Raw genomic sequence first — 21,756 nt, forward strand, 5'->3', positions numbered from 1 at the left:
ACCCAACCGGCAACCCGCAACTGCGGCAGGCACTTTGAAAGGCTTGGGCGCACACGGTACCGAACACGAACAACTTAAAAAGATTTCGTGATTGGGTTTTCCAACGGCTCGTCAATCGGATGCAGAGATGCTCCAGTCCGGCGCCACCGCGCATCTACCAACCCTACCCAATCACCGAACAATCCGTGAGCACAGCACAGAATATCACAAGCAGAAGATTAAAAACGAAACAGATAACATTTCGGAATAACAATTTTTTCTTCACAACAAAACAACATGTTACTGGCTGCACTAAAAAAAAGCTGGTAAGAGTTTGGGACTAGTGGGGTTGAGGATCTGGACGAGCAGGTGGAGGACACCAGGATCTCGTGTTCCTCCCCGCACATTCCGTCGTCGTCCACGGGCTTTCGCTCTTTCCTGACCGATGGCTGATTCTTTCTACAAGAACATGAAATGAAATCAAAGCTAGACGATATCAAACTAACAAGATGCAACGAACGAAGAGTAACTCTAAAAAAAAGCTTTCTAAAGCTGATGCTGCTTCTTCTTCCTCCTCCTACTCTTCACAGCGACATCTGCACAGGGAAATGGAAACCGTATGTACAGTTTCAGCAGTACGGCCGAGAAGGCCTTTGTCTGGTCAGGTAGCGGGTACTGTATGCTTTTCACTTCTCCATGGCCATGGCGTCCACCGTGTCGGCCTCCTCGCCGGCGCCGGCGCCGGGGGATGCGACGGCGGCCGCGCTCTCGGAGAGCATGGCCTCGTCGGCGGCGGTGGCGGCGTCCACAACGCAGCCGTCGCTGTGGCGGTCCCGGCAGAGCTCTTCGACGGCCAGGAGCCGGCGGCGGAGTTCGTCCATGTCGCGCTCCATCAGGAAGAGGCGCTCCCGGAGGGTCAGGTTCTCCTCCTCCAGCCTCGCGGCGCGCGCCTCCTCGTCCTCGTCGTCGTCCACGCCGCCGCCGCCCAGGGCGGCCGCGGCCGCGGCAGGGAGGTGGACCATCTCGAAGCGGCTGAGGTCGTGGTCCAGGCGGCGCTCCACCTCGACGTGCTCCTCCACGTCGCTCTCGCCGGAGCCCGAGTCCTCGCCGGCGGCGTCCCCGGCGTCGGCGCGGAGGCGGATGAGGCCCTTCATGGACCCGTACCCGTCCACGCCCCACGCCTCCTTGGCCATCTCCACCAGCACCTCCCGCGCCGGCGACAGGACCGGCGTCGGGAGCACCGCTGGCGTCACGGGGTACGGGGACACCAGCGACGCCACGCCCCCGGCCCGCTTAGCACGGATCAGGAACGACGTCGTGTTGCGCGGCGCGGCGCCGCCCCACCTCGCGCCGACCGACGCCGCCGGCGGCTGGGCCTTGCGCTTCCAGGGCGTCCGCGCCGCCCGCTTCCACGACGGCCGCGCCGGCTTGAACGCCGCCACCGGAGGCTCCATCGCCGGCGGGGGAGCCGCCGGCACCGCCGCCCACATCTGGTGGAACGGCAGCAGCGCCGGAGGTCTCATCATCTGCTCATTCATGGTCGTCTGACTCGGAAGTCGGAAGAACTAATCCTCCAGATCCGAAACCCTAACACTAAATCACAAGCCCAAACACCCTCAAAAAATCACACGATTAGCACCGAGACCTGATCACAGGATCGGAGCGTTTTCGTTTTAATCCCTTCGATCCCGTTAACCGTGTGTTTTCTGAGATTATTTAACGAATTCGTTTGGGCCGAATTTGGGGAGGAAGAAAGTTGTGGAGAGAGGAGGAAGAAAGAGACGGCGTAGTCTAGGAAGGACGGGGCAGAGGGGGTACGCGGGTATATAAAGGGAGGTGGGAGGGAGGCCGACGGCTGGATCCGGGGCCGCGGGCTACGGACGGCTCAGATCGAGCAGGGAGGGGTGCGTGCGGTTGCGTGTCGTGGATGGACAGCACGGGCTGTGCCGCCATGGGACGCCTTCTCGTTGGGTGCGCTACGAAGCAAACGGCAAAAGGCGCACGATTTCCCCTTTTTATCGTGTTGTTATATAATTTTTTTTGGGGATGCCGTTTAATTTAAATTGATTTCGTTTGGAATTTTGTATGGTTGTTAAAAGGGAGAGACGATCTAATTCTGACGTGCTCTCAATGTGACGACAATTTGTTGTTTAACTAATGCAATTTGTTCACTTTAGTAAGTTATTGGTACTGTACATGTCTTAGGGCTTGTTTGTCACAGCTCAACTTCACTAGTAAAGTTGTTTTTATAGAAAATAGCTTCATGAGTGACTTTCTAGATGAAGCTGAGCTGTTTTGGAGAAAGTGTTTGGCAAAATAGCTTCACCAACTACTTCATGCATAGTTGAGAGAGAAATGAGGAAGAAGCTGCAATAAGCTACTTTTTTCCAGCTTCATCTAACTTATGTCTTTGTGAGAGGAGGGAAAAACAGCTTCACCCATGAAGCTGTTTTGGAAATAAGTGTTTGGCAAAAAAAACAGCTCATAACAGCTCATGAAGCTGTTGTGAGCTGTACCAAACAGGCTTTAATTCATTTTGTTGCTTCAAACACAAGCGCGCGTGTTGCATACTTGTATGGTGCGTGTCATGACTTTTTAGAGTTTATTTGGATCCCATTAAAACCAATATCTAAAATATTTTCCATTTTATTATTAAATCACACACCAGTCCTTCTCAATTTACAAGTTTTTAAAAACGAGCTTATTGAAAATGTTCTAGCTCCTTCCTCTGGCATTGGCGCTTTGCTTCTGCGTGTTTTTCGTTGTAGAAAAATAGACTAAACAGTCGTCATGAGTTGTGATACTTATATCTTTAGACGAACATTTCGATGGATCCAACTACGCTTGTTACAGCTCACCATATATCAATTACATATAGAAAAAAATTATGAGTGCCATTCTGGTACTTCCTCCAATCCTCCGTTGTTTTAGTTTTATCCAAAACCAAATATTTCTATTTTTAACCATCATTTTTCTATAAATTCTTATAATTCCATGCGCAACAATATTTATGTTTTAGAGTTCGGCATAAGAAATGTTTGACAATATATAAAATTCACATGTTGTTGAATTGTACCAATTCATAGGAAAGATAGAGTACAATTTTTAAGGCCCAAAGTTGTAGGCTAATCCAAATTTTCAACTTTGAACCAAAAAAACGACTAATAGACACTGTTTAACTGTAAAAAAAAGAGAAATTTGATCATCCAACTGATTTCAAGGTTGGTCTTTCTATTTTCTAAGAGTACAAGAAATCTTGAATGAATTCTAAATATTCATAATTACTTTACTTTAAATGAAAAAAGAAAATTGGTCCTTGTTTCTTTTAAAAATTTTATGTATGGGTTTTTCTCTACTAGGTTAATGCCCCGTACCTTGTTACGGGTTTTAAAATCCACGTACTCTATGTTTCTTTATTGTTATTTTATTATTTTGTTTTTGAGTAAAATACACTGGCGGCCAGCTTATGCCACTTTGATCTGTAAACTTGCAAACCTAAAAAAGTGACCCTTGAACTTGTCCGTCTGTGCCACTTTGGTCCATGAACTTGCAAACGCAAAACAGTGGCCCCTGAACTTGTCGGCTTGTGCCACTTTGGTCCATGAACGTGTAAAGGCTCTTTCAACGAGTCAACAAATATTTGTTTATTTCATAACTAATTATTAGTGAAATACTAAATTCATGAAATGTTTTGTGTAGCCTCTTCATGATGTACTCTGCCTAGGAAAGATATGAAACCTGGAAAACAAATAATTTTTGCTTGTTTTAAAATTATCTCTTTTAATTAATAAATGCAACGAATTGATATATTATTTGATATATTTGACGCTACGAATAAAAATATATCAATTTTGTAAATTAAAAAAGAAGTGCTGCCATCATCGCTGATGTCAGCACCATAAACAGTGCCATGCATGGCCTACCAGAGGCGACCACGTGGCAGAACAGTGCCATGCAATCAGTGTTATTTTTGTATTTGCATGTTTATGGACCAAGGTGGCACAGGTCGACAAGTTCAGGGGGCACTTTTTCGCGTTTGCAAGTTCATGGATCAAAGTGATACAGGCGAACAAGTTCACGAGTCACTTTTTCGGGTTTGCAAGTTCATAGACCAAAGTGACACAGGCTGACAAGTTAAAGGGCCACGGTATATTTTACTCTTTGTTTTTTCTGTCTATATTCTTTCTTTTTCATTACTTTTCAGTTTTTGTTTTTCGATTTTATTTTATTTTCTGTCCTTTCCTTATTCTTTTGTTGTTTTAATTTTACCTTTTATTTTTTTCTTTTGGTTTTATTTTTATTGTTCTTCCTTGCTTTTATTTGTTTTTATTTTTTCTTTTTAGATTTTCTATGTTTCTTATTTGATATTTCATTTCCTTTTAATCTTACTTTTATCCTTATTTAATTATTCATTAATTTTATTTGCTCTATGCACTTTTTATCATTTCTTAATTATGTTTGTTTTTATATTTTTTTCTTAGTAATTTTATTTTTTATTTTTATTTTTATTTTCTATATATGTGATATTTATGTAGTATATATTTAGTGTTCTATGTGGTGTTATGTCATGTTTACGTATTATACACGTGATGTTCTATGATGTTTCTTGTGGTGTTCACTTAGTATACATGTAATCTATAATAGATGTGATGTTCTATAATATATTTAATGATGTTCTATGATGTATTAAGTGATGTTAATATTCTATAAATATATTTACGATATTTGAAAAGTAACCCTTTGACATTATTTGAATTTTTTCTCCATTTTGTGTTTTTATTCTTTTTCTTATGCTTTTGACTCTAGATTTTTTTATTATTTTTATCTATGTCATGTATTTATGTATTTTTATGTATATTGTAATATCAGTTTCATAAACCTAAAACCTAAATACTATTCTTCTAAATCGATAACACTTTTTTACAAAGTCAGAACATTGTCTGTTGAACCTAGAATATTGTCTCTACTTAATAAAAAATATTTTATCTTTATAAGGTAAATATTTATTAATAAAATTTTATCTAAATATATCCATGTGTGATCTTGTTTTCAAGGATAGTGTGTCATCGCGCTGTAATAAAGACCACCAAAGGGATAGGAGTTGTTAACGGGTAGAGATAAATATTTATTAATAAAATTTTAGTTGTAGAGATAAATATTTATTAATAAAATTTTATTTAAATATATCCATGTGTGATCGTGTTTTGAAGGATTGTTATGAGAAATTTAATGGTGCAATCGGAATTTAATTTATATCTTCAATTCAAAAGTTATGACTTTTTTAAATTCGCTAAAACAATTTTGCATGCATGAGTGAGTGGGGCCTGGGTTGATGGAATAGCCTATCATGGCTAAAAGGGATAGGAGTTGTGGCTTCACCATGGGTGTGGTAGACGGGTCATTTTCATAATTTTTAGTTGTAGAGATTTAGAGGTTTTTGGACCTAATTTGCTTTAAATGAAAAATGAGCACAACTATGACCAAGAAAGCAATAGGAACAAAAATAAATCAATTTCAAATAATTATATATAAGGCAGACAACATTTTTAAAAATGTACTAGTTCATATGTTTTGGTTTAAAGATAAACTTAGAATTTTATTATCGTGAGAGAATAGAAAACCACATTTGAAACTAACGAAGATTACTAAATTTGTCCCATTTTGATAGGTGGAAGGCGCCAATAGCCTGGATTTGTAGTTTAAGATTGAAGGTTGAGCTCTAAAATTGTGGCATGGCATGGTAAACTGTGGTAGTCAACAAAACACAACCTAACCATTCTAACCCTCTTTAGGCAATACCAATTATCATTTTCGTTATTTGACATTTATATACATTACAAAACCACGTTTCCTTTAGTCCAAAATCACACACAATGTTTCACCCATTTGAGGAAATCGTACCATGCAAACTATCTTGTGGGCGACACCACCTCGTAAAAAAGTACAATAATTCATACTAATCACAATTGCATATATATATATATATATATATATATATATATATATATATATATATATATATATATATATATATATATATATATATATATACACACACACACACACACACACTTTTGCCCCTTTTTTCCTTTATATTAAAGGGAGATAGTCTAAAATCCCGTAGGAAGAGTCGTTAACGATTTAAAGAACCTTTGCTAAAGCTTCAGCATGGAATGAAATTAGCGTCCTTTACATTATCCAAATATTTTCTTTATTTGGAAACTTCAATTTTATGAAAAGACACTTGACATAAGCCGTAATATATGGTAGAACCCACTTTTTTTTTTTGAAACCGACGTTTGTACTTTGTAGATATGCACACACAGACTTAATATATTAACTCTTCGATATCTTTTATTTAATCACTTAATAACTCGTGCATGCATATATGTACGACTTATAATCTGGACAAAAGAACGAACAATCAACGAAAGCAGTGATAGCTGATCACGTTCAATGACGAGTCAAAAGGAAAATTAAAGAAACCTTGCTTTCTTTTTTCCGTCTCCACTATGCTCTTGTTTACTTTCAAAAAATTTTGCAAAATAGGAATAGTAGCACTTTCGTTTGTATTTGACAAATATTGTCCTATTATAGATTAGCTAAGCTCAAAAGATTCGTCTCGTCAATTCTGACCAAACTGTAGAATTAGTTAATATTTTCATCTGCCAAGGAGTTCACGGCGCAATGGCAAAGGCCATTGGTTGGGGGGCTCCCACCCAGAGTTCAAATTCTGGGTGCGGCACTTTATTCTGGATTTATTCCAGGATCTTCAAGATTTGCCGGCTCAGTCCTTCGAAGGTGCTCATAGGGGTAGGGTTTGCGTACGTGTGTTCATAGGGGTGAGTGTGCGTGCGTGTTGAGTGTCTGCGTTGTACTGTGTAATTTAAAAAAGTTAATATTTTCATCTATATTTAATACTCTATGCATACGTCTAAAGATTCGATGTAACGGAGAATCTAAAAAATTTTGCAAAAATTTTAGGGAACTAAACAAGACCTATAATACACAACTCGTTGTCTACCGTTCCGGCACCAGCAGGCTGCTACGTAGTGAGTAGTAGGCAACGCCATGGATGCTTCCGCCGTTCCGCGTCACTGAACCTTCGCCGGTTCGCGCGCCCTCGTGGAAACGTGGATCCAGGCAACCACCGCACGTCAGCTCTTGCCCCGCCCGCTGGGCTATCCGTATCCGGACGGCGCGCGCCACCGTGCCGTGTCGTGCTCGTGCCGGCCGCGGCCGTGGCCGTGTGCGTGCTCATGCGCTGCGCCGTCGTGCGCCTGCGTCCCACGCAGTGAGGCGCACAATTCGACACCCCCGGTGCTCGTTGCATGCCCGTTACCGACCAGGCGGGGCCGGGGTAGCAGCACGCCGCTGCGAGCTGGACGTGGACCCGGAGCAAAGCAAACGATTGCGTGGCTTGGCTGTGAGCCATCTATGTACACGGACCACGGGACGGGGGACGCCGGCACGCCGCGCGGCAAGGCAAGGCAAAAGGCGTCGCTTGCCGGACCCAGCTAGGGACCGTACGTGCGCGCGCCACGCGGCAGGCGTCGGTTCAGTGGAGTACTGGAGTCCCAACCGTTGGGGCTTGCGAGATGTGATTCTATATTTGAAAATACTGTAAATGATCATTTTTTATTTTATATACTACAGTGGTATGACACCTTGTTATGCAACGAAGATGATTAAGGTCTCAAAGCACGAATCTTGCGCAAGTATATTTGCTCATTGACCACTCACTCACACAGACATCTATGAATTTCATGCTTACAAATTACATAGCCAACATGAGAAATACTTAGAGTTTATTTGCATCTCACCCTGCTAGACTTGCCTGCCTAGGCAAGCAATCCTGACCCAGGCAGAGGTCGATCTAAACATCTAGCATTGGAATGGGGTGGGCTGGAGCCCTGCTATCACTCTTAGGCCTTGTTTAGTTTCGAAAAGTGAAAAGTTTTCGGTACTGTAGCAATTTCGTTTGTTTGTGACAAATATTATCTAATCATGGACTAACTAGGATCAAAAGATTCGTCTCGTGATTTACAGCTAAACCGTGTAATTAGTTTTTGTTTTTGTTTATATTTAATGTTTCATGCATGTGCCACAAGATTCGATGTGACGGGAAATCTTGAAAACTTTTTGGTTTTCAGAGTGAACTAAACAAGGCCTTAGAACCATGGAGCCCTGCTATCACTGTTAGAACCATGGAGCCCCTTAATTTAGTATATATGAAAGCTTAAAAGGAAATGGAAATGGAAGCCGAACGAACCTAGCTTCTACCGCTAATGAAAAATTGGATAGATCCAAACGCAGCCTAAAAAAAACCAAGAAAGAAAACAAAGAAAAGTCAAAAGAAAAGAAATGACACTCATAGACGTCCCCTCTCATGGCCTCATCAGTTTCGTCACATTCTTTTGTTGACTCCCGCCAAACATTTTGCCGCGTCTGCGTGCCTACCATACCATTGCAGGCTGCTGCTCTGCTCGCGCGTCGTCGGTTCAGCAATGCAGCGTGACCGCGTCGTCCCAACTCCCACCGCGACCGGGACCGGGAGGGAGCCAAGTAGCCAAGCGAACCCACCCGACCCGATCAGGCATCGGCCATCCCGCCGTGTGTCAGCGTAACGACCTGGGCAGGCCGCCACCTCTCTCCCACTCCGCCCACCAGACGCCACCGACGGACCGACCCCGACCGTGCGCCTGCACCCTACAGTGTGTCACGCACCGCACTGTGCACGCGACCGCCGCCGACCTGGGCATACAATGGTCTTTTTTTTTTCTCTCAAAAGTTTTTAGATTTAGCTACTAGAGTATTTTATTTGATAGTTTTATTTTATTTTATTTGATAGTATATTTATAAACTAATTAGATTTAAAAGATTCGTCTCATGATGTATAATTAAACGGTGCTCTATACGTATGTCTAAAAAATGAAAAGGTTTTAGATGTGAAACTATGCATATGTTATCCTAATTGCATCTGTGGCGGCAGAATCGTATTTTCACGACTGGATTGCATCGCCCAAAGCTAAGGGTTGCTTTCGGATCACCTCAGGCCTTGTTTAGTTCCCAAAAACTACGAAAAATTTTCAAGATTCTCCGTCACATCGAATCAAGCATTAAATATGGATAAAAATAAAAACTAATTACACAGTTTATCTGTAAATCGCGAGAAGAATATTTTGACCTTAGTTAGTCTATGATTGGAGAATATTTGCCACAAACAAACGAAAGTGCTACAGTACCCGAAGCCAAAAATTTTTGCAAACTGAACAAGGCCTCAATGTTCATGACTTAGGCCTGGTTCAGTTCCCATTTTTTTGAGTTTTTGGGTACTTAGCAATTTCATTTTTATTTGACAAATATTATCTAATCATGAACTAACTAAGTTCAAAAGATTCATCTCGTGATTTACAGATAAACTGTACAATTAGTTTTTATTTTTATTTATATTTAATGCTCAATGCATGTGTCGTAAGATTCGATGTGATGAGAAATCTTAAAATTTTTTGGAAACTAAACAAGGCCTTAGTTTCTAACTCATTTATCCGTATTTTAGAAATGGTGCAAAAATAATTTTATCTTTAACAAATTTTTCTTTGTTTCAATAAAACTCTTATCATTTCTTTTAATTAATATGGTGTTAAATTAACATATTTAATGTCAACTTCAACGAAACTTCATGACACTAGTCTAACGGTACTTTTTCCGCGGATTCCCCGCGCCCAACAAGCAAACCGACGTGTTCTGTTGCGCCGCTGCCAGCTGCCGCCTCGCCATTCGGAAGGTGGCCATCCTCGATCCTCGTCAGCGCACGTCGGTACGTGCGCCACGCGGCAGGGCATGCGTGATGCCGTGATGGTGTCCATCAGATAACCGGCGCCAATGCACTGTCCTTCGTACGCACGACCAGCCCAACTCACCAGACAACCTGGGCCTGCGCACTGTCCGTTTCGGGAAGGGACATAACGGGCTCTCAGCCCTGGTAAAGCCCAACAAGAACTCGGGCCTAATCCGCCCACGCACCGTTCTTCGTCTTCCCGAACGAATCACGGGGTGCCACCAGACCAGCAGCTCCCTGCCGATCCAGCCCCGGCAAAATCCCCAACCGGCGCACGGCGACACCAGCGAGCGGAGCGGCCGAGCGGGGGAGGAATCGGAAGGGGCAAGAGCAGAGCGCGAATCCCTCCGACGAATCCAAGGTTTCGAGCGGCAGATACAGGCGAGTCTCGATGGCGGAGGGGTCCAAGCCGGACGTGCCGCTGTTCCAGCTCCTCAGCGACCTTCTCCAGCAGGTACGCAGCTGTGCCTGTGCCTCCGCGGTCCCGATCTGCTGCTAATCGACTCAGTTCTTCCATGGCCGCCGATTTGGGGAGAAATTGCCGTGCGACCGCACTAGTTTCGCCGACTTGGAGCGTTGCTGCGTCTCGTCGTTCTGCAGTTTTTTGTTTCGTGGATCAAAGTACTGGTAGTACCATCCATAACTTTTGCATTCAAATTAGTCTCGTATATTGGGAGTCACGTCACGTGTATCTCGTATCGTCATCTCAGGCCCTTGTGAATAAACCTAATTAGTTGTGGCGGTAGGTACTGCCTCCAATGCATAGCTCAAGGGGCATGCTAGCATGAATCTGTTAATGGCATGCTCATGTGGTTACTGCTGGATTTCCTTCGTGTAATTCCTTTAGGTTCCTAACACCTTGTAGTTCCTAAACAATCATCGTTTCCTATCAGCCTTTCGAATGTGTGCATGTTGCTTGTGCCGTGACAAGTCAAAACAGGGACACACATAATAATTTTGTTTCTGTCTGTGACTCGTGGCAACACAAAATAGGGATAATCGGAATCATACTTGTGCTGTTTCCCTTGCTTCCACCAGTGGCAAGGTAGAACCAGCTTAGTTGATCTTGTCAGTTTGTGTCTGAAGCCAAGTCTGGCTGAAAACAACTAGGGACATCTGCCATTTAGTTTTGCCAGATCACTCAACAAGGGGCATAACTATGATACTATTTTTAAAAAGGAAAAATGCAAACATTGTTGGAGCCAGCGGAAACACTTTGCCACTACTGTCCATTCACACCTTAGAGAGAACTATTTTGTATGGGAAGCTGGTCTTAGGAAAGTCCCACCCATACTGGCACCATACACAAGGCAGAGAATTGAACCCTTGGCTATCTAAAATGTCTGTCGAAACTTGTGAGAAATGCTGAACTGGATCCATTACATATTAGCATCATCTCGATTCTATGATAATGGGTGTTTTTGTTTGTTCTGTATTGTGCTTGCATTCATTTGCATATAATACATAAAGAGCAATAGTCTGGTAGAGTGGTATAGCAGTGGTTGCCATGTTGCGCTATTTTGTTACCACTGGCATTTCAGAATTGTTTTCCATTCATTGTCTTTAAAACTGAATCCTGGTCTGTTCAGTTGGAAACTATTCTTTTCTGTTTCGTATTTCTGACTTATGATAGCAGAAAGACAGAAACACTTATATATGTTGGCTGATTATTGAACAATGGGTATTTGATTTAAAATAAAATGTAGGTGGAGTCAATGAGCAATCAGGAAGAAGTAGAGTTGCGTGCTAAGATCGAAGCATTAGGATTAGAAGTCACCAAGGTACCAGAGCAGGCGCCTAAGCATCTCAGTGAGGTAAATGCAGATGCTCTTATCATGTTTACTTTTTCTCTTCACTATGCACCATTATTATTTGTCTTATCAGCTCCCATTTGGCCTTCTTTAGCTAGAAATAGCTGCAGAGCTGGACAAGCTATCATCGAGGCTTGATAATGTCGACAAGATGATATCGTCTGCCATGGCCTCAGATCCAGAGGTGAAGTCTCTCCTAAGCAGCACATCTGATATCTGGATGCCGGTCATAACAGCGTCTGCCGATGAGAGACGGGGGTTTTCAGGGACGAGCAGCGAAGGCAGCCGGGAAGAGCAGGAGAATTCCAAGCAATAGCTGGCACATGGGCTGTGATAGTTTCATTTTTTGCGTATGTATAACCTTATATATGTTCATTTGAACTAGTGTTTCCATATAATGTGTGTGATTGTTATTGGTTAATCTATATTGTGACATAATAAACAATAAAAACACATGTCCTTCATGTGTGATGATTAATCTAAATTGTGAGACCTTAGAGCAAATCCAAGAGATTTTTTCTATCTTTCCAATTAATAGGAATAGAGTTTTTGATGAAAAAATATCTTCCAACAGCTTCTTTATTTGGTGATCTAAATATAGTAATCTTTTATTGTAGATTTCTTGCTAGTTAAAGACAGAAAATGAGAATGAAAAGACCGTTGGACAGTAAAAGGATATAGAAAATATATTTTTTTATATAAATTACTCTCTAAATTCTCATTTCGAGAATAAACTTTAGAAAGCCTCTTGGAGATGCTGGTCTTAGAACACCACGTTTTCAGTTGCCACTTTTTCTTTTTTTTGGGGGTGGGGGTGGGGGGGGGGGGGGGGGGTTGAGCTTCTTCAGTTCTTTTTTGAGCCCGCTTTTTGTTCAGTTTCGAAGCTGCCAACGTATTGAGCGTAGCACTTACACACTTCCTTGGATAAAAAAAGGCAAAGAGTGTAGTATGCTCTATGACGTTGACTGTTGTAGTAGTACGCCTATTTCCATTTTTCAAATCTGATCACTCGCATTGGATTGTGTGGATGGCACGATTGTCAGGTCCTCCTGACGTGTTTCTCACATTCACGATCACGTCTGTTGATCCAGCGTGCCACGTGGACTGCCACATATCATCCACACATTATCTTGTAAAACCTGTGTGTGCCCGATGTGTCATTCACAGCACAAGGAATCAAACCATCGATCCAGCCTATATATCGCGATCAATTTGGCGCCAAACCAACGGCCACATGAACACCACAAGTTTGCCCGCCTCTTCTCCTCCATCCGCTCCTTCCAAATCCTTCCAAAACTGTCACCAACCATGGCGCCGTCAACGTCCTCCCTCTCATCCCGCCATACACTTCACCGTCTCCTCCACTCCCTCACTTATCCACTCGGCAGACTCTACTTGCTTCTTGGCTTGACGAGCTTAGCAAGCTACCAGCTGCCGGTGAGGTCGAGCGCTGGTGCATCGCCATGGCCGACGACGGCAAGTCCAATGACCAAATCCTCAGTGAGCTCGACGCACTCAGCCACACGCTCTACCAGGCGCACAACAAGCGCCGACCCGCCTCGCTCGCGCTCCCTCGCTCGGCCGGCGACGACAATGCAGGCGGCGCTGAGGTTGTCCGCACCGCGGCGCGCCCGCTCCCCCGCCGCCTGTCCATGTCGCCGTTCCGGTCGAGGCCTAAGCTCGACAAGAACTTGAACGCCGATGACGACGATGACAACGACGACGACGACGACGTCGGCGCGGCGCGGCCGTCCAAGAGCCAGAGCTTCGCGGCGGTGACAACATCGCCGACCGTGGCCGGGGAGAAGAAGGGCATTCGGGGATGGAAGCCGATCCGCGCGTTGTCGCGCATCGGCATGCAGCGGATGGGCTGCCTCTTCTCCGTGGAGGTGGTGGCCGCGGAGGGCCTGCCCACGTCCATGAATGGGCTGCGCCTCGCGGTGGCCGTGCGCAAGAAGGAGACGCGCGACGGCGCCGTGCAGACCATGCCGTCGCGCGTGCACCAGGGTGCGGCCGACTTCGAGGAGACGCTCTTCGTCCGGTGCAACCTCTACTGCAGCGGCGGCGGCGCCACGGGTAAGCAGCTCAAGTTCGAGTCCCGGGTGTTCCTCGTGTCTGCGGTGGCCGTGGAGGCGCCGGAGCTCGACTTGGGCCGGAATGCCGTGGACTTGAGCCTTCTCGTGAAGGAGTCCTCGGAAAGGAGCCAGCAAGGGGAGCGCGTCAGGCAGTGGGACATGGCGTTGCCACTCGCCGGTAAGGCCAAGGGCGGCGAACTCATCGTCAAGCTGGCGTTCCAGATCATGGATGACGGAGGCGTCGGGCTGTACAGCCAACCGGCCGTTGCAGGCAAAACTGGCTCCTCTTCGTCGTCCTCCTCGTTTGCTCGGAAGCATAGCAAGTCGTCGTTCAGCATCACGAGCCCCAAGGTTGTGCGCTCGGAGCCGGCGCTGATACCGCCCAAGGGTGCGCCATCGCCGGACTTGCTGGGCATTGACGATTTCAAGCTCGATGAGCCGAGCCCGGTGGTGGCCGAGGTCAAACAGGAGCAGCAGAAAGAGCCGGAGCGAGTGCCCGAGGACGCGAAAGCCGATGACTCGGAGTTCCCGGAGTTCGAGTTCGACATCGTCGACAAGGGCGTAGAGGTGCAAGAAGAGAAGGAGGATGAACCGAAAGAAATGGCTGACGACAAGCAAGAAACAGGGGAGGTAGTGGTGGTGGAGGAGGAGGAGGATGCTTCAGCGGCTGCCGGCGACGAGGTGGTCAAGGAGGTAGTGCTCGACAGCGCGCACACGTGGCGCCTCAACGAACTCGAGGCGATCACCAACCAGATCAAGGCCCTCGAGAATATGATGCACGGAGATCTGCTGGAGGCTGGCGCCAAGTCGCCGGAGCGGCAGGACGACGAGGCACTCGCGGTACTCGACGCCGACGAGGAGGAAGTGACTAGAGAGTTCTTGATGCTGATGGAACAAGGAGAGGACAAAGACGACGCGAACGCCAAGTCGTCGGCTCCTCAGGTGTCCTCTCTCAAGTCCGGCGCGAAGCCCGGCTCTGGCGTCGACGCCACGTGCTACATCTCCGACCTCGGCAAGGGGCTCGGCCCCGTCGTGCAGACCCGGGACGGCGGCTACCTGGCCGCCACGAACCCATTCGACATCCCGGTGGAGCGGAAGGAGCTCCCCAAGCTCGCCATGCAACTGTCCAAGCCGTTCCTTCTCCGCGACCAGAAGCTTCCCGGCAGTGGCGCCGAGGTGTTCCAACGCCTGTGCGGTTGCGGGTCTGAGGCGCTGTGCGCGAAGCTGGGCGCGCTCATCTCCACGGACGACGTCGTCGGCAAGACAGCCGAGCATATCGCGTTCGAGGGCATGGCCTCCGCGATCATCAGCGCACGGAGCAAGGATCTCGTCGCGAGCTCCAGCGCCGCCGAGTCCGTCTCGTTGCTCCGGACAATGTCCGTGGCGATGAACTACGGGCGCCAGGAAAGGATCGCCACCGGCATATGGAACGCCCAGGAGGAGCCGGTGACTGTCGACGAGATCCTGGCGTTCTCCCTGCAGAAGATAGAGACGATGGCCATCGAAGCGCTCAAGGTCCAGGCCGGCATGAGCGACGAGCAGGCGCCGTTCGAGGTGTCGCCGGAGACGGCACAGGCCGGGCACCTTCTGGACACCGCCGTGCTACCGGAGGAGTGGGTCACCGCCTGCGCCGGCGTGGACGCCGTCACTTTGCTCGTGGTGGTCCAGCTGAGGGATCCCCTGCGCCGGTATGAGGCCGTGGGCGCACCGTCAGTCGTGATCATCCAGGCCGTGCGGGCCGGCGGCAGCAGCGACGACGAGCCGAGGTTCAAGGTAGCAAACCTGCACCTCGGAGGCCTGCGGCTGAAGTCACCGGACCGGCGCAACATGTGGGACGGCGAGAAGCAGCGGCTCACGGCGATGCACTGGCTCGTCGCCTACGGGCTGGGCAAGGCCGGCAGGAAGAACCGGGCCGTGGTGGCCGGTAAGGCCGGGAATGAAGTGCTATGGAGCATGTCGTCGAGGGTGATGGCTGACATGTGGCTCAGGCCGATGCGCAACCCTGACGTGATTATCCAGCAGAAGTAGCTCCAGAAATCCTGTTCCTACAGCTCGTGATTATTGTAAATTATTTCATTCTTGCACTGGGACTGATAAGGACTGTCTAGTGGCTAAGGCATGAGGTACATATATCCTTGTGCATTTTGTTTCTATTTTGCTTGATAAAATTGTACGAATTCTTGCAATAAACCATGGATACTACTGTTGCAATAAAGGAGAGAAGGTTTGGCCCAAAAAATGCAAAGGCAGCAAAGAAAGTTTATGCACTGAGACAGCTGGCATTTGCGACTGAATCTGAACATACTCCCTCCAGTCAACTTTAAATGACGTTTCAGGGCTTGTTTGCAGTTCTATTCTGCTGTCCAAAACGTCATATAAAGATTGGAGTCTCATAATGAGAAAATTCTCATAATGAAAATTAAGAGCACTAGCATAACACAGAATTCCACTTCAATTCGGTCATTCAAAGGGATTATTTACAGTCAAGGTTGCGTGTATACATCAGAAGTGCATTCTTCTCATGCCTCAAATCTTACAAAATAAAGAGTATAAGGGATGCACTTGCTGAAGCACCACCTGGCCACAATGCTCCTGGAGGGGTGCTCAAACTCAAGGTTGTTTAAGACGTGGAAAAACATATAGCACGAGGCAATCTTTCGTAGGAAGAAATCTTATACATGATGTATTCGGGTCAGTTAGCTCTCCCTTGAAACTACCAATCATACTCTTCCCTAGCAAGTCAGAACCATAGACATACTCGTCCGTATGATGCCAAAAACTGCATCGAGAAGCCTATCTCAAACTGGTCAGATTATATGTTAACTTCTTCCAGTTCCCGCGGAAGCCCTCCACTCGGTGGCCTGAAATGAGCAGATTTACAGTCTTAATAAACTTATTACAGAAATGTATCAGGAATCCAAGCAAATGCAGCGTGCCAATAATAACATAAACGGATATTGCCATATTCAGATAGATATCTACGTGTTAGCCTAGTTGATACTGACAAGGAAGAGCAAATGTTTTATGTCTAACTGGTAGCTGTGCACTATTGGTGTACCTGAATGTACGGTGCTCATTTAGAGAAACCAAACGCCAGCTAACAGTTAGTAATTATATGATGCTCGTGCTCTTCATTTCAACACATTTTCATCTATTTATTACTTTATTAGTGCAACTATACGATACTCATTTCCTTAATTTCAACATTTTTTATCTTTTACCGATTTAATAAAACTATGTTCTTTATTTCAACTCATTTTCAATTTATTCCATAATAGACACCTGCACTGGTATACACCATTTCTTTTCTTGACGGGATAAGCAGGTCTTTTTGTAATCATATAGTGTGACATCAAGCTTGATCCATAAAAATAGTTTGGCTTTGTAAAACTAAAATCCACTTGTATGATTTTCAAACCATACTTATTTATTTTATAAAGCAGGAATATACTTGAGCTAACATGGGAACAGTAGACTTACAATCCAGTCAATATCTTGATAGTATCGTAGAAGAACCATTGCATGCTTATGACGGGTCCAACAAGGGCGATCCGAATGGGCAGGCTTCTTGTGAACAAATTGCGAAACCCAATACTTTTCACAGCCTGAAATCATAAGATAAGATCATTAGAAAAATGGTATGGTGGAGTTTGACAACAATGATTTCTTAGGCTGGAAATTTATATTTATGTACTTACATGTATGATATTTTCAGCCTTTTTGTTGTACAGGGATGAGACAATATTATCTGCAGGATTTGAAACAACAGTACCAACGGCGCCAGAGATATAACCAGCCACACAAGTAGCACCAAGCTGCTGGATTGTTGAGCAGTCCTCCTTTTTCTTTTGAATAACTTTCTGATAAAGGAAGTCCACGGTATGCTCAAAAGCCGAAAACATAAGCATAGAAACTACAAGAAGCAGAAGCACGTAAATAAGAGATATCATTCCCTAAAAATAAAAAGATAAAAGACATCCGAAAGATAAGAATTCTATCTCGAAAGCATAAGATGCATTAATGAACTGACACAGAAGAGAAACGGGAAAATATTCAAACATTGCAAAGAGGGGACTTTTCAAGATGTTTGAAGCAGGGACAGGTTGCTGATGCTAATTCTAATACTTTCTAGCTCACTGAGCAGAAATATCATGATCTTCAAAAGACAGAATTTTTTTGACAGTAGAGATGATGCAGAAGTGATTGGTTCTCAGGCTTAATAACCAGGGTAACAAATGTAATTCAATCTGAAAATTCAGTGTAGGCAAAGAAGCTCATATTCATTCTTACACACATATATGGAACAACTTTGGAAAGAAATAAATGCTAAGATTCAATACTAATCAGATCTAATGCAACATCAAGTCACATAACTATCACATACATTACTTCATATGATCAAGCAGCATTTTGTGAAATGGAATGACTACAGAACAGTGGGAAGTTCAATTACATGGAAGGTTCCGTCCCCAAAGAGGTAAAAGCCCCCTGTAAAAGCTGCAATGGAACAAGACATATATTTTTTCTCAGGACAAGCACATGCAGAATGCATCAAATTGGGATAAAGAATCTATATATCTTATACATGATAGCTTACCCAGACAGGCCTTCAGTTGCATACACCCTTGGAAAGCCATCAACCAAACCTTTTGCAAACATGGGCTGAGTCTGAACACGGACTTTCACCGATTCAAACGGACACAGGGCAACATCAGCTATGATTTGAGCAGAGGCACTACTAAGGAAGTATATGGTGCTCTTGTTACTGTCTACTAGCATGTCAGAGTACCTCTTCTTGAAATATTCATAGAGGCCAAACCTGCAGCCACCCTGAACACCATAGCCAACAAATTTCCCTCCCCAGCCTCTCCAAAGTGACGAAGGTCCCTCTTCTTTCACAAGAACATTTAGTCCTGAAAATATACTGTTATACTTCATGGGATTCACCTGGCAACAAAGGAAGGAAAAGTAATTATAAACCGCCTTTTCCCTAATCAGTTCTTAGATGTTACAGAGTGGTTTCATTATTTGAAATCAACAACTATCCTTCAAGTTCATTTCGAAAGCCAAGCATGTTAATTCTACTTCAACATATTTCACAAAGTTCTTGTACTCAATGGTTCTCCACAAAAGCATTTCAGCCGTAAGTTTCAGTACACTGCTAACATATCACGCTCACGGCTAAATCAGAAATACTAGAAAAACCCCCAAATTCGCAGAGCATTAGAAAACTACAACTGCTATACAAAGTTACAAACCCATCCCCAAATTCGGAGAGCATTAGGAAACTACAACCTCTATACAAGATTGCAAACCCCATCATGCCATGAGCTAACGGCCTCAAGCTCTCCGCACGGCAGCGCCGCAAGACTGCAACCTGAGCACTCGGCCAACCAAGGAAAAAAAAAATCTACTCACCTGCATGTTGACCTTGAGCACGTCGAGCGGGGTGATGGCGAGGTGGGTTGCGCCCGCCGCCAGCATCCCGCCGCCGGCGCAGAGCGCGTAGTACTCCGGCGAGAACACCCTCATCCCCGCGGCGGCGGCCGCCCCCCTCCTCCCCACCCTCGAGGCGGCCTCCGCGTCGCCCATTAGCGGCGGGCGGGCGTGCGTGTGCGGATCGGAATCGATCAGCGTTGCGTGCTCGCCTGCGCTGCGCTCCGGCCTTGTTGGAGACTGGACTGGAAATGGACCACGTAGCGGGGGGCGCGTGCCTTCCTTGTCTCTCTTCGTTTTCCTGGCGTTGAACGGCTGACTTGTCAAATCGGAAGGAGGGCCTTAAACCCTAGCTGAATGGCCCGCATGTCAGCGAGCCCAGCACGGCACGTAAGAGGATTAGTGGAAGGTTCCCTGGGCCGTCCAGCGGGGACAGCGGTAGCTGGGTCGGGGTGGGCTTCACGACTGCACTTCTGAAAGAATAGGCCGCCGGCTTTGTAGATGCCACAGGCCCACAGGCCCAGAGGCCCACAGCTTTCTCCTGTCGAGAGGCGGCAAAAGGAGAAGATGCCAAGCCCACAGGTTCCTTCCACCACTTGACAAAGTACTGGTACCTTCTTGTCCAAAAAAAAAGTGCTAGTACCAGGTTCTTTGCTTTCAAAAGCTTTCATGTTGCCAACCAATTATAGATCAGCTGGCTGGAATCTTGATAGTGGAATTTAAGTTCTCAACTTGGTAGGAGTGTTCATATTTTTTTTTAAAAAATATTCTAGGATTTAACAGCTCTATGCTTTCAGTGGGAGGCGACGTCCATATGGGTAGAGTTTGTATACTTATGTTCATAAGGGTAAGTATGTATGCGTTATGAGCGTGTGCGTTGTGCTGTGTAATTATTAAAAGCCTTTCGTGGTTCAGAAAGAAAAGGGTTCTTTTGTTTTATCAGAGGTCAAAACTAGATTTCTAATGTCGCCACCAATAATAAACTGGTTTTATAGAAAATAAGACCATCTTGTTCGATAGAAATACAAAATTCATGTTTGGATTTTTCTCAGATCCTGTGAGAAAAAAATGTTTTGTCGAGATGGGATTAAGGATGGGGATGGTGCTCCAAATGGGTACTCGCAGTTCTTCTCTAGTGTAAATGAACTAAATGACAAAAGTAAGGGAGAAAATTGTCTCTTTAGTTCACTAAATTATATTAGAGAAGAACCGCGGGTATCCATTTGGAGGGTCATCCCCATAGGATCTAAAGAGAAATCAAGAAAGATAAAAAAAGCACTTCAATGACTGAAGAAAAAAGCAATCGTGACAACTGACAAGGCATGGTTGGCATTAGCACACTTGGACGCAACATTCTACCCAGCTAGCAACAGCATAGTCTACAAGTTACGTTGTCTTAGAGCTGGTAATTCGACAGTCATACATTTGACCATGATCTTTGGGTTTTGTAAGTTCATAACCACTCAAAGAACACAAGAGGCACAACTTTGCAATATAACAAAAGCAAAAAGATCAACAACCCAACGGTTAAACAAAGATTTCAACAACCCAATGGTGAAATAATCATCTCAATCAAAAGCGATGGTAGATAGTTATAACATAATTGTACCATATAAAAGCAAACAATAGCTGGTTTCCCATATATTACAACATGGGCTAGGTTCTGATGAAGCCACAGATGACTTCCTTATTATGAAGACAGGCAATCAAAGTTCAGCCTGATACTGCTAGCCAGCCCACCTAAAAGAGCATATTGAAAACATGATCTACCAGGCAACAGGGCGCCACCGAACTTCAGAATGGCGGTATGGTTGTGCTTAGATCGCGCCCTTTGATGGGAACAATATCACATGATAACTTGGCTCTGTTGTCACTTCCTTGTGCAAATTGCAGAACTTCTTGTGCGTTTTGGGCAGTGAGGACATTGGGGAGTGTTCTTCTGTTATTCTTGCGCCTGCGTTTGGTGATTGTAGCAAGACGTCTCTTGCGGCGAGGCCAGGTCCAATGTTCTGTCCTGCTTTGAGCAAGCAGGACATTCCACTGCTTTCTTGGTGACGCAGTGCCTGGGCCTTGCCGCTGGAAGAAGCTATCTATTGTATGATTGCAATGTGTTGTCTTTCCTACAAAGTTATTTGGAAAATTAGGTATTCCTTGTTTCTGATCATGCAAAATATCCATGTCCTCTGTTAGGATTGGAAGTGTGATGCTTGATGCATTTGGTATTCCTTTTCCGGGTTCAGTATGAGAGTGGGAAGTATTATTCATATCATGATTGACAAGCCTGACATCATTGATGGTATGTCTCTACCTCCTATCATCCAGTTCATTGTTCTTTATTCTGTCGAAATGCTTTTGAGCATGGCTTGCCAACTGAGTTGGGGTTCTGGAGGGGACAAAATACTTGGAAATGGATTTCCATTCACCTTGCCCAAAATGTTGTACACCATATAGAAACTGCCTGCATTTGCAGGTAGATTGATAAGCTGCATTCTACTAGTACTAGGCAATGAAGTAATAACTTATTTTTTAGTGAGACAATGTGGAGTGGCTACTATAAATTATAATTCAATAGACTATAATCACAAGTGATTCCGAGTCTCATATGGAATTCGAT

The 21,756-nt window shown here is 45.1% G+C and overlaps 4 protein-coding genes across 5 annotated transcripts; 2 read left to right on the forward strand and 2 right to left on the reverse strand.

Moving 5' to 3' along the window:
* LOC8074186 lies at window positions 212–1,790 on the reverse strand. Its single transcript, XM_002462760.2, has one exon. The coding sequence runs from the start codon at window positions 1,515–1,517 to the stop codon at window positions 666–668; it is 852 nt and encodes a 283-aa protein (XP_002462805.1). The 5' UTR covers window positions 1,518–1,790; the 3' UTR covers window positions 212–665.
* LOC8077235 lies at window positions 10,001–12,135 on the forward strand. Its single transcript, XM_002460597.2, has 3 exons — window positions 10,001–10,274; window positions 11,527–11,634; window positions 11,726–12,135. The coding sequence occupies exons 1-3, from the start codon at window positions 10,212–10,214 to the stop codon at window positions 11,945–11,947; spliced, it is 393 nt and encodes a 130-aa protein (XP_002460642.1). The 5' UTR covers window positions 10,001–10,211; the 3' UTR covers window positions 11,948–12,135.
* On the forward strand, window positions 12,863–15,945 carry LOC8074187 (protein PLASTID MOVEMENT IMPAIRED 1). The gene has a single exon (XM_002460598.2). The coding sequence runs from the start codon at window positions 13,095–13,097 to the stop codon at window positions 15,732–15,734; it is 2,640 nt and encodes an 879-aa protein (XP_002460643.1). The 5' UTR covers window positions 12,863–13,094; the 3' UTR covers window positions 15,735–15,945.
* On the reverse strand, window positions 16,141–19,420 carry LOC8074188 (mitochondrial phosphate carrier protein 1, mitochondrial). Of its 2 annotated transcripts, XM_021453909.1 has the most exons (7): window positions 19,125–19,420; window positions 18,496–18,653; window positions 18,304–18,374; window positions 18,160–18,203; window positions 17,405–17,566; window positions 17,187–17,311; window positions 16,141–16,567 (listed from the first exon to the last, which is right to left on the reverse strand). In XM_021453909.1, the coding sequence occupies exons 1-7, from the start codon at window positions 19,296–19,298 to the stop codon at window positions 16,519–16,521; spliced, it is 783 nt and encodes a 260-aa protein (XP_021309584.1). In that variant the 5' UTR covers window positions 19,299–19,420; the 3' UTR covers window positions 16,141–16,518. The 2 variants fall into 2 exon arrangements, with proteins under 2 accessions (XP_021309584.1, XP_002462806.1); XM_002462761.2 differs by having other exon boundaries at window positions 17,405–17,619; window positions 18,304–18,653; window positions 19,125–19,412.

Source organism: Sorghum bicolor, chromosome 2 (assembly GCF_000003195.3).
Source record: "Sorghum bicolor cultivar BTx623 chromosome 2, Sorghum_bicolor_NCBIv3, whole genome shotgun sequence".
Taxonomy (NCBI): Eukaryota; Viridiplantae; Streptophyta; class Magnoliopsida; order Poales; family Poaceae; genus Sorghum; species Sorghum bicolor.

Coding starts and splice junctions, on each gene's coding strand:
- LOC8074186 (XM_002462760.2), bottom strand. CDS start 1,517: ATGAATGAGCAGATGATGAGACCTCCGGCGCTGCTGCCGTTCCACCAG.
- LOC8077235 (XM_002460597.2), top strand. CDS start 10,212: ATGGCGGAGGGGTCCAAGCCGGACGTGCCGCTGTTCCAGCTCCTCAGC. Junction 10,275..11,526: donor TCAGCGACCTTCTCCAGCAG/GTACGCAGCTGT, acceptor AATAAAATGTAG/GTGGAGTCAATGAGCAATCA. Junction 11,635..11,725: donor CGCCTAAGCATCTCAGTGAG/GTAAATGCAGAT, acceptor GGCCTTCTTTAG/CTAGAAATAGCTGCAGAGCT.
- LOC8074187 (XM_002460598.2), top strand. CDS start 13,095: ATGGCCGACGACGGCAAGTCCAATGACCAAATCCTCAGTGAGCTCGAC.
- LOC8074188 (XM_002462761.2), bottom strand. CDS start 19,298: ATGGGCGACGCGGAGGCCGCCTCGAGGGTGGGGAGGAGGGGGGCGGCC. Junction 17,312..17,404: donor AGGCTGAAAATATCATACAT/GTAAGTACATAA, acceptor TTATGATTTCAG/GCTGTGAAAAGTATTGGGTT. Junction 16,568..17,186: donor ATCAAGATATTGACTGGATT/GTAAGTCTACTG, acceptor TGCTCATTTCAG/GCCACCGAGTGGAGGGCTTC.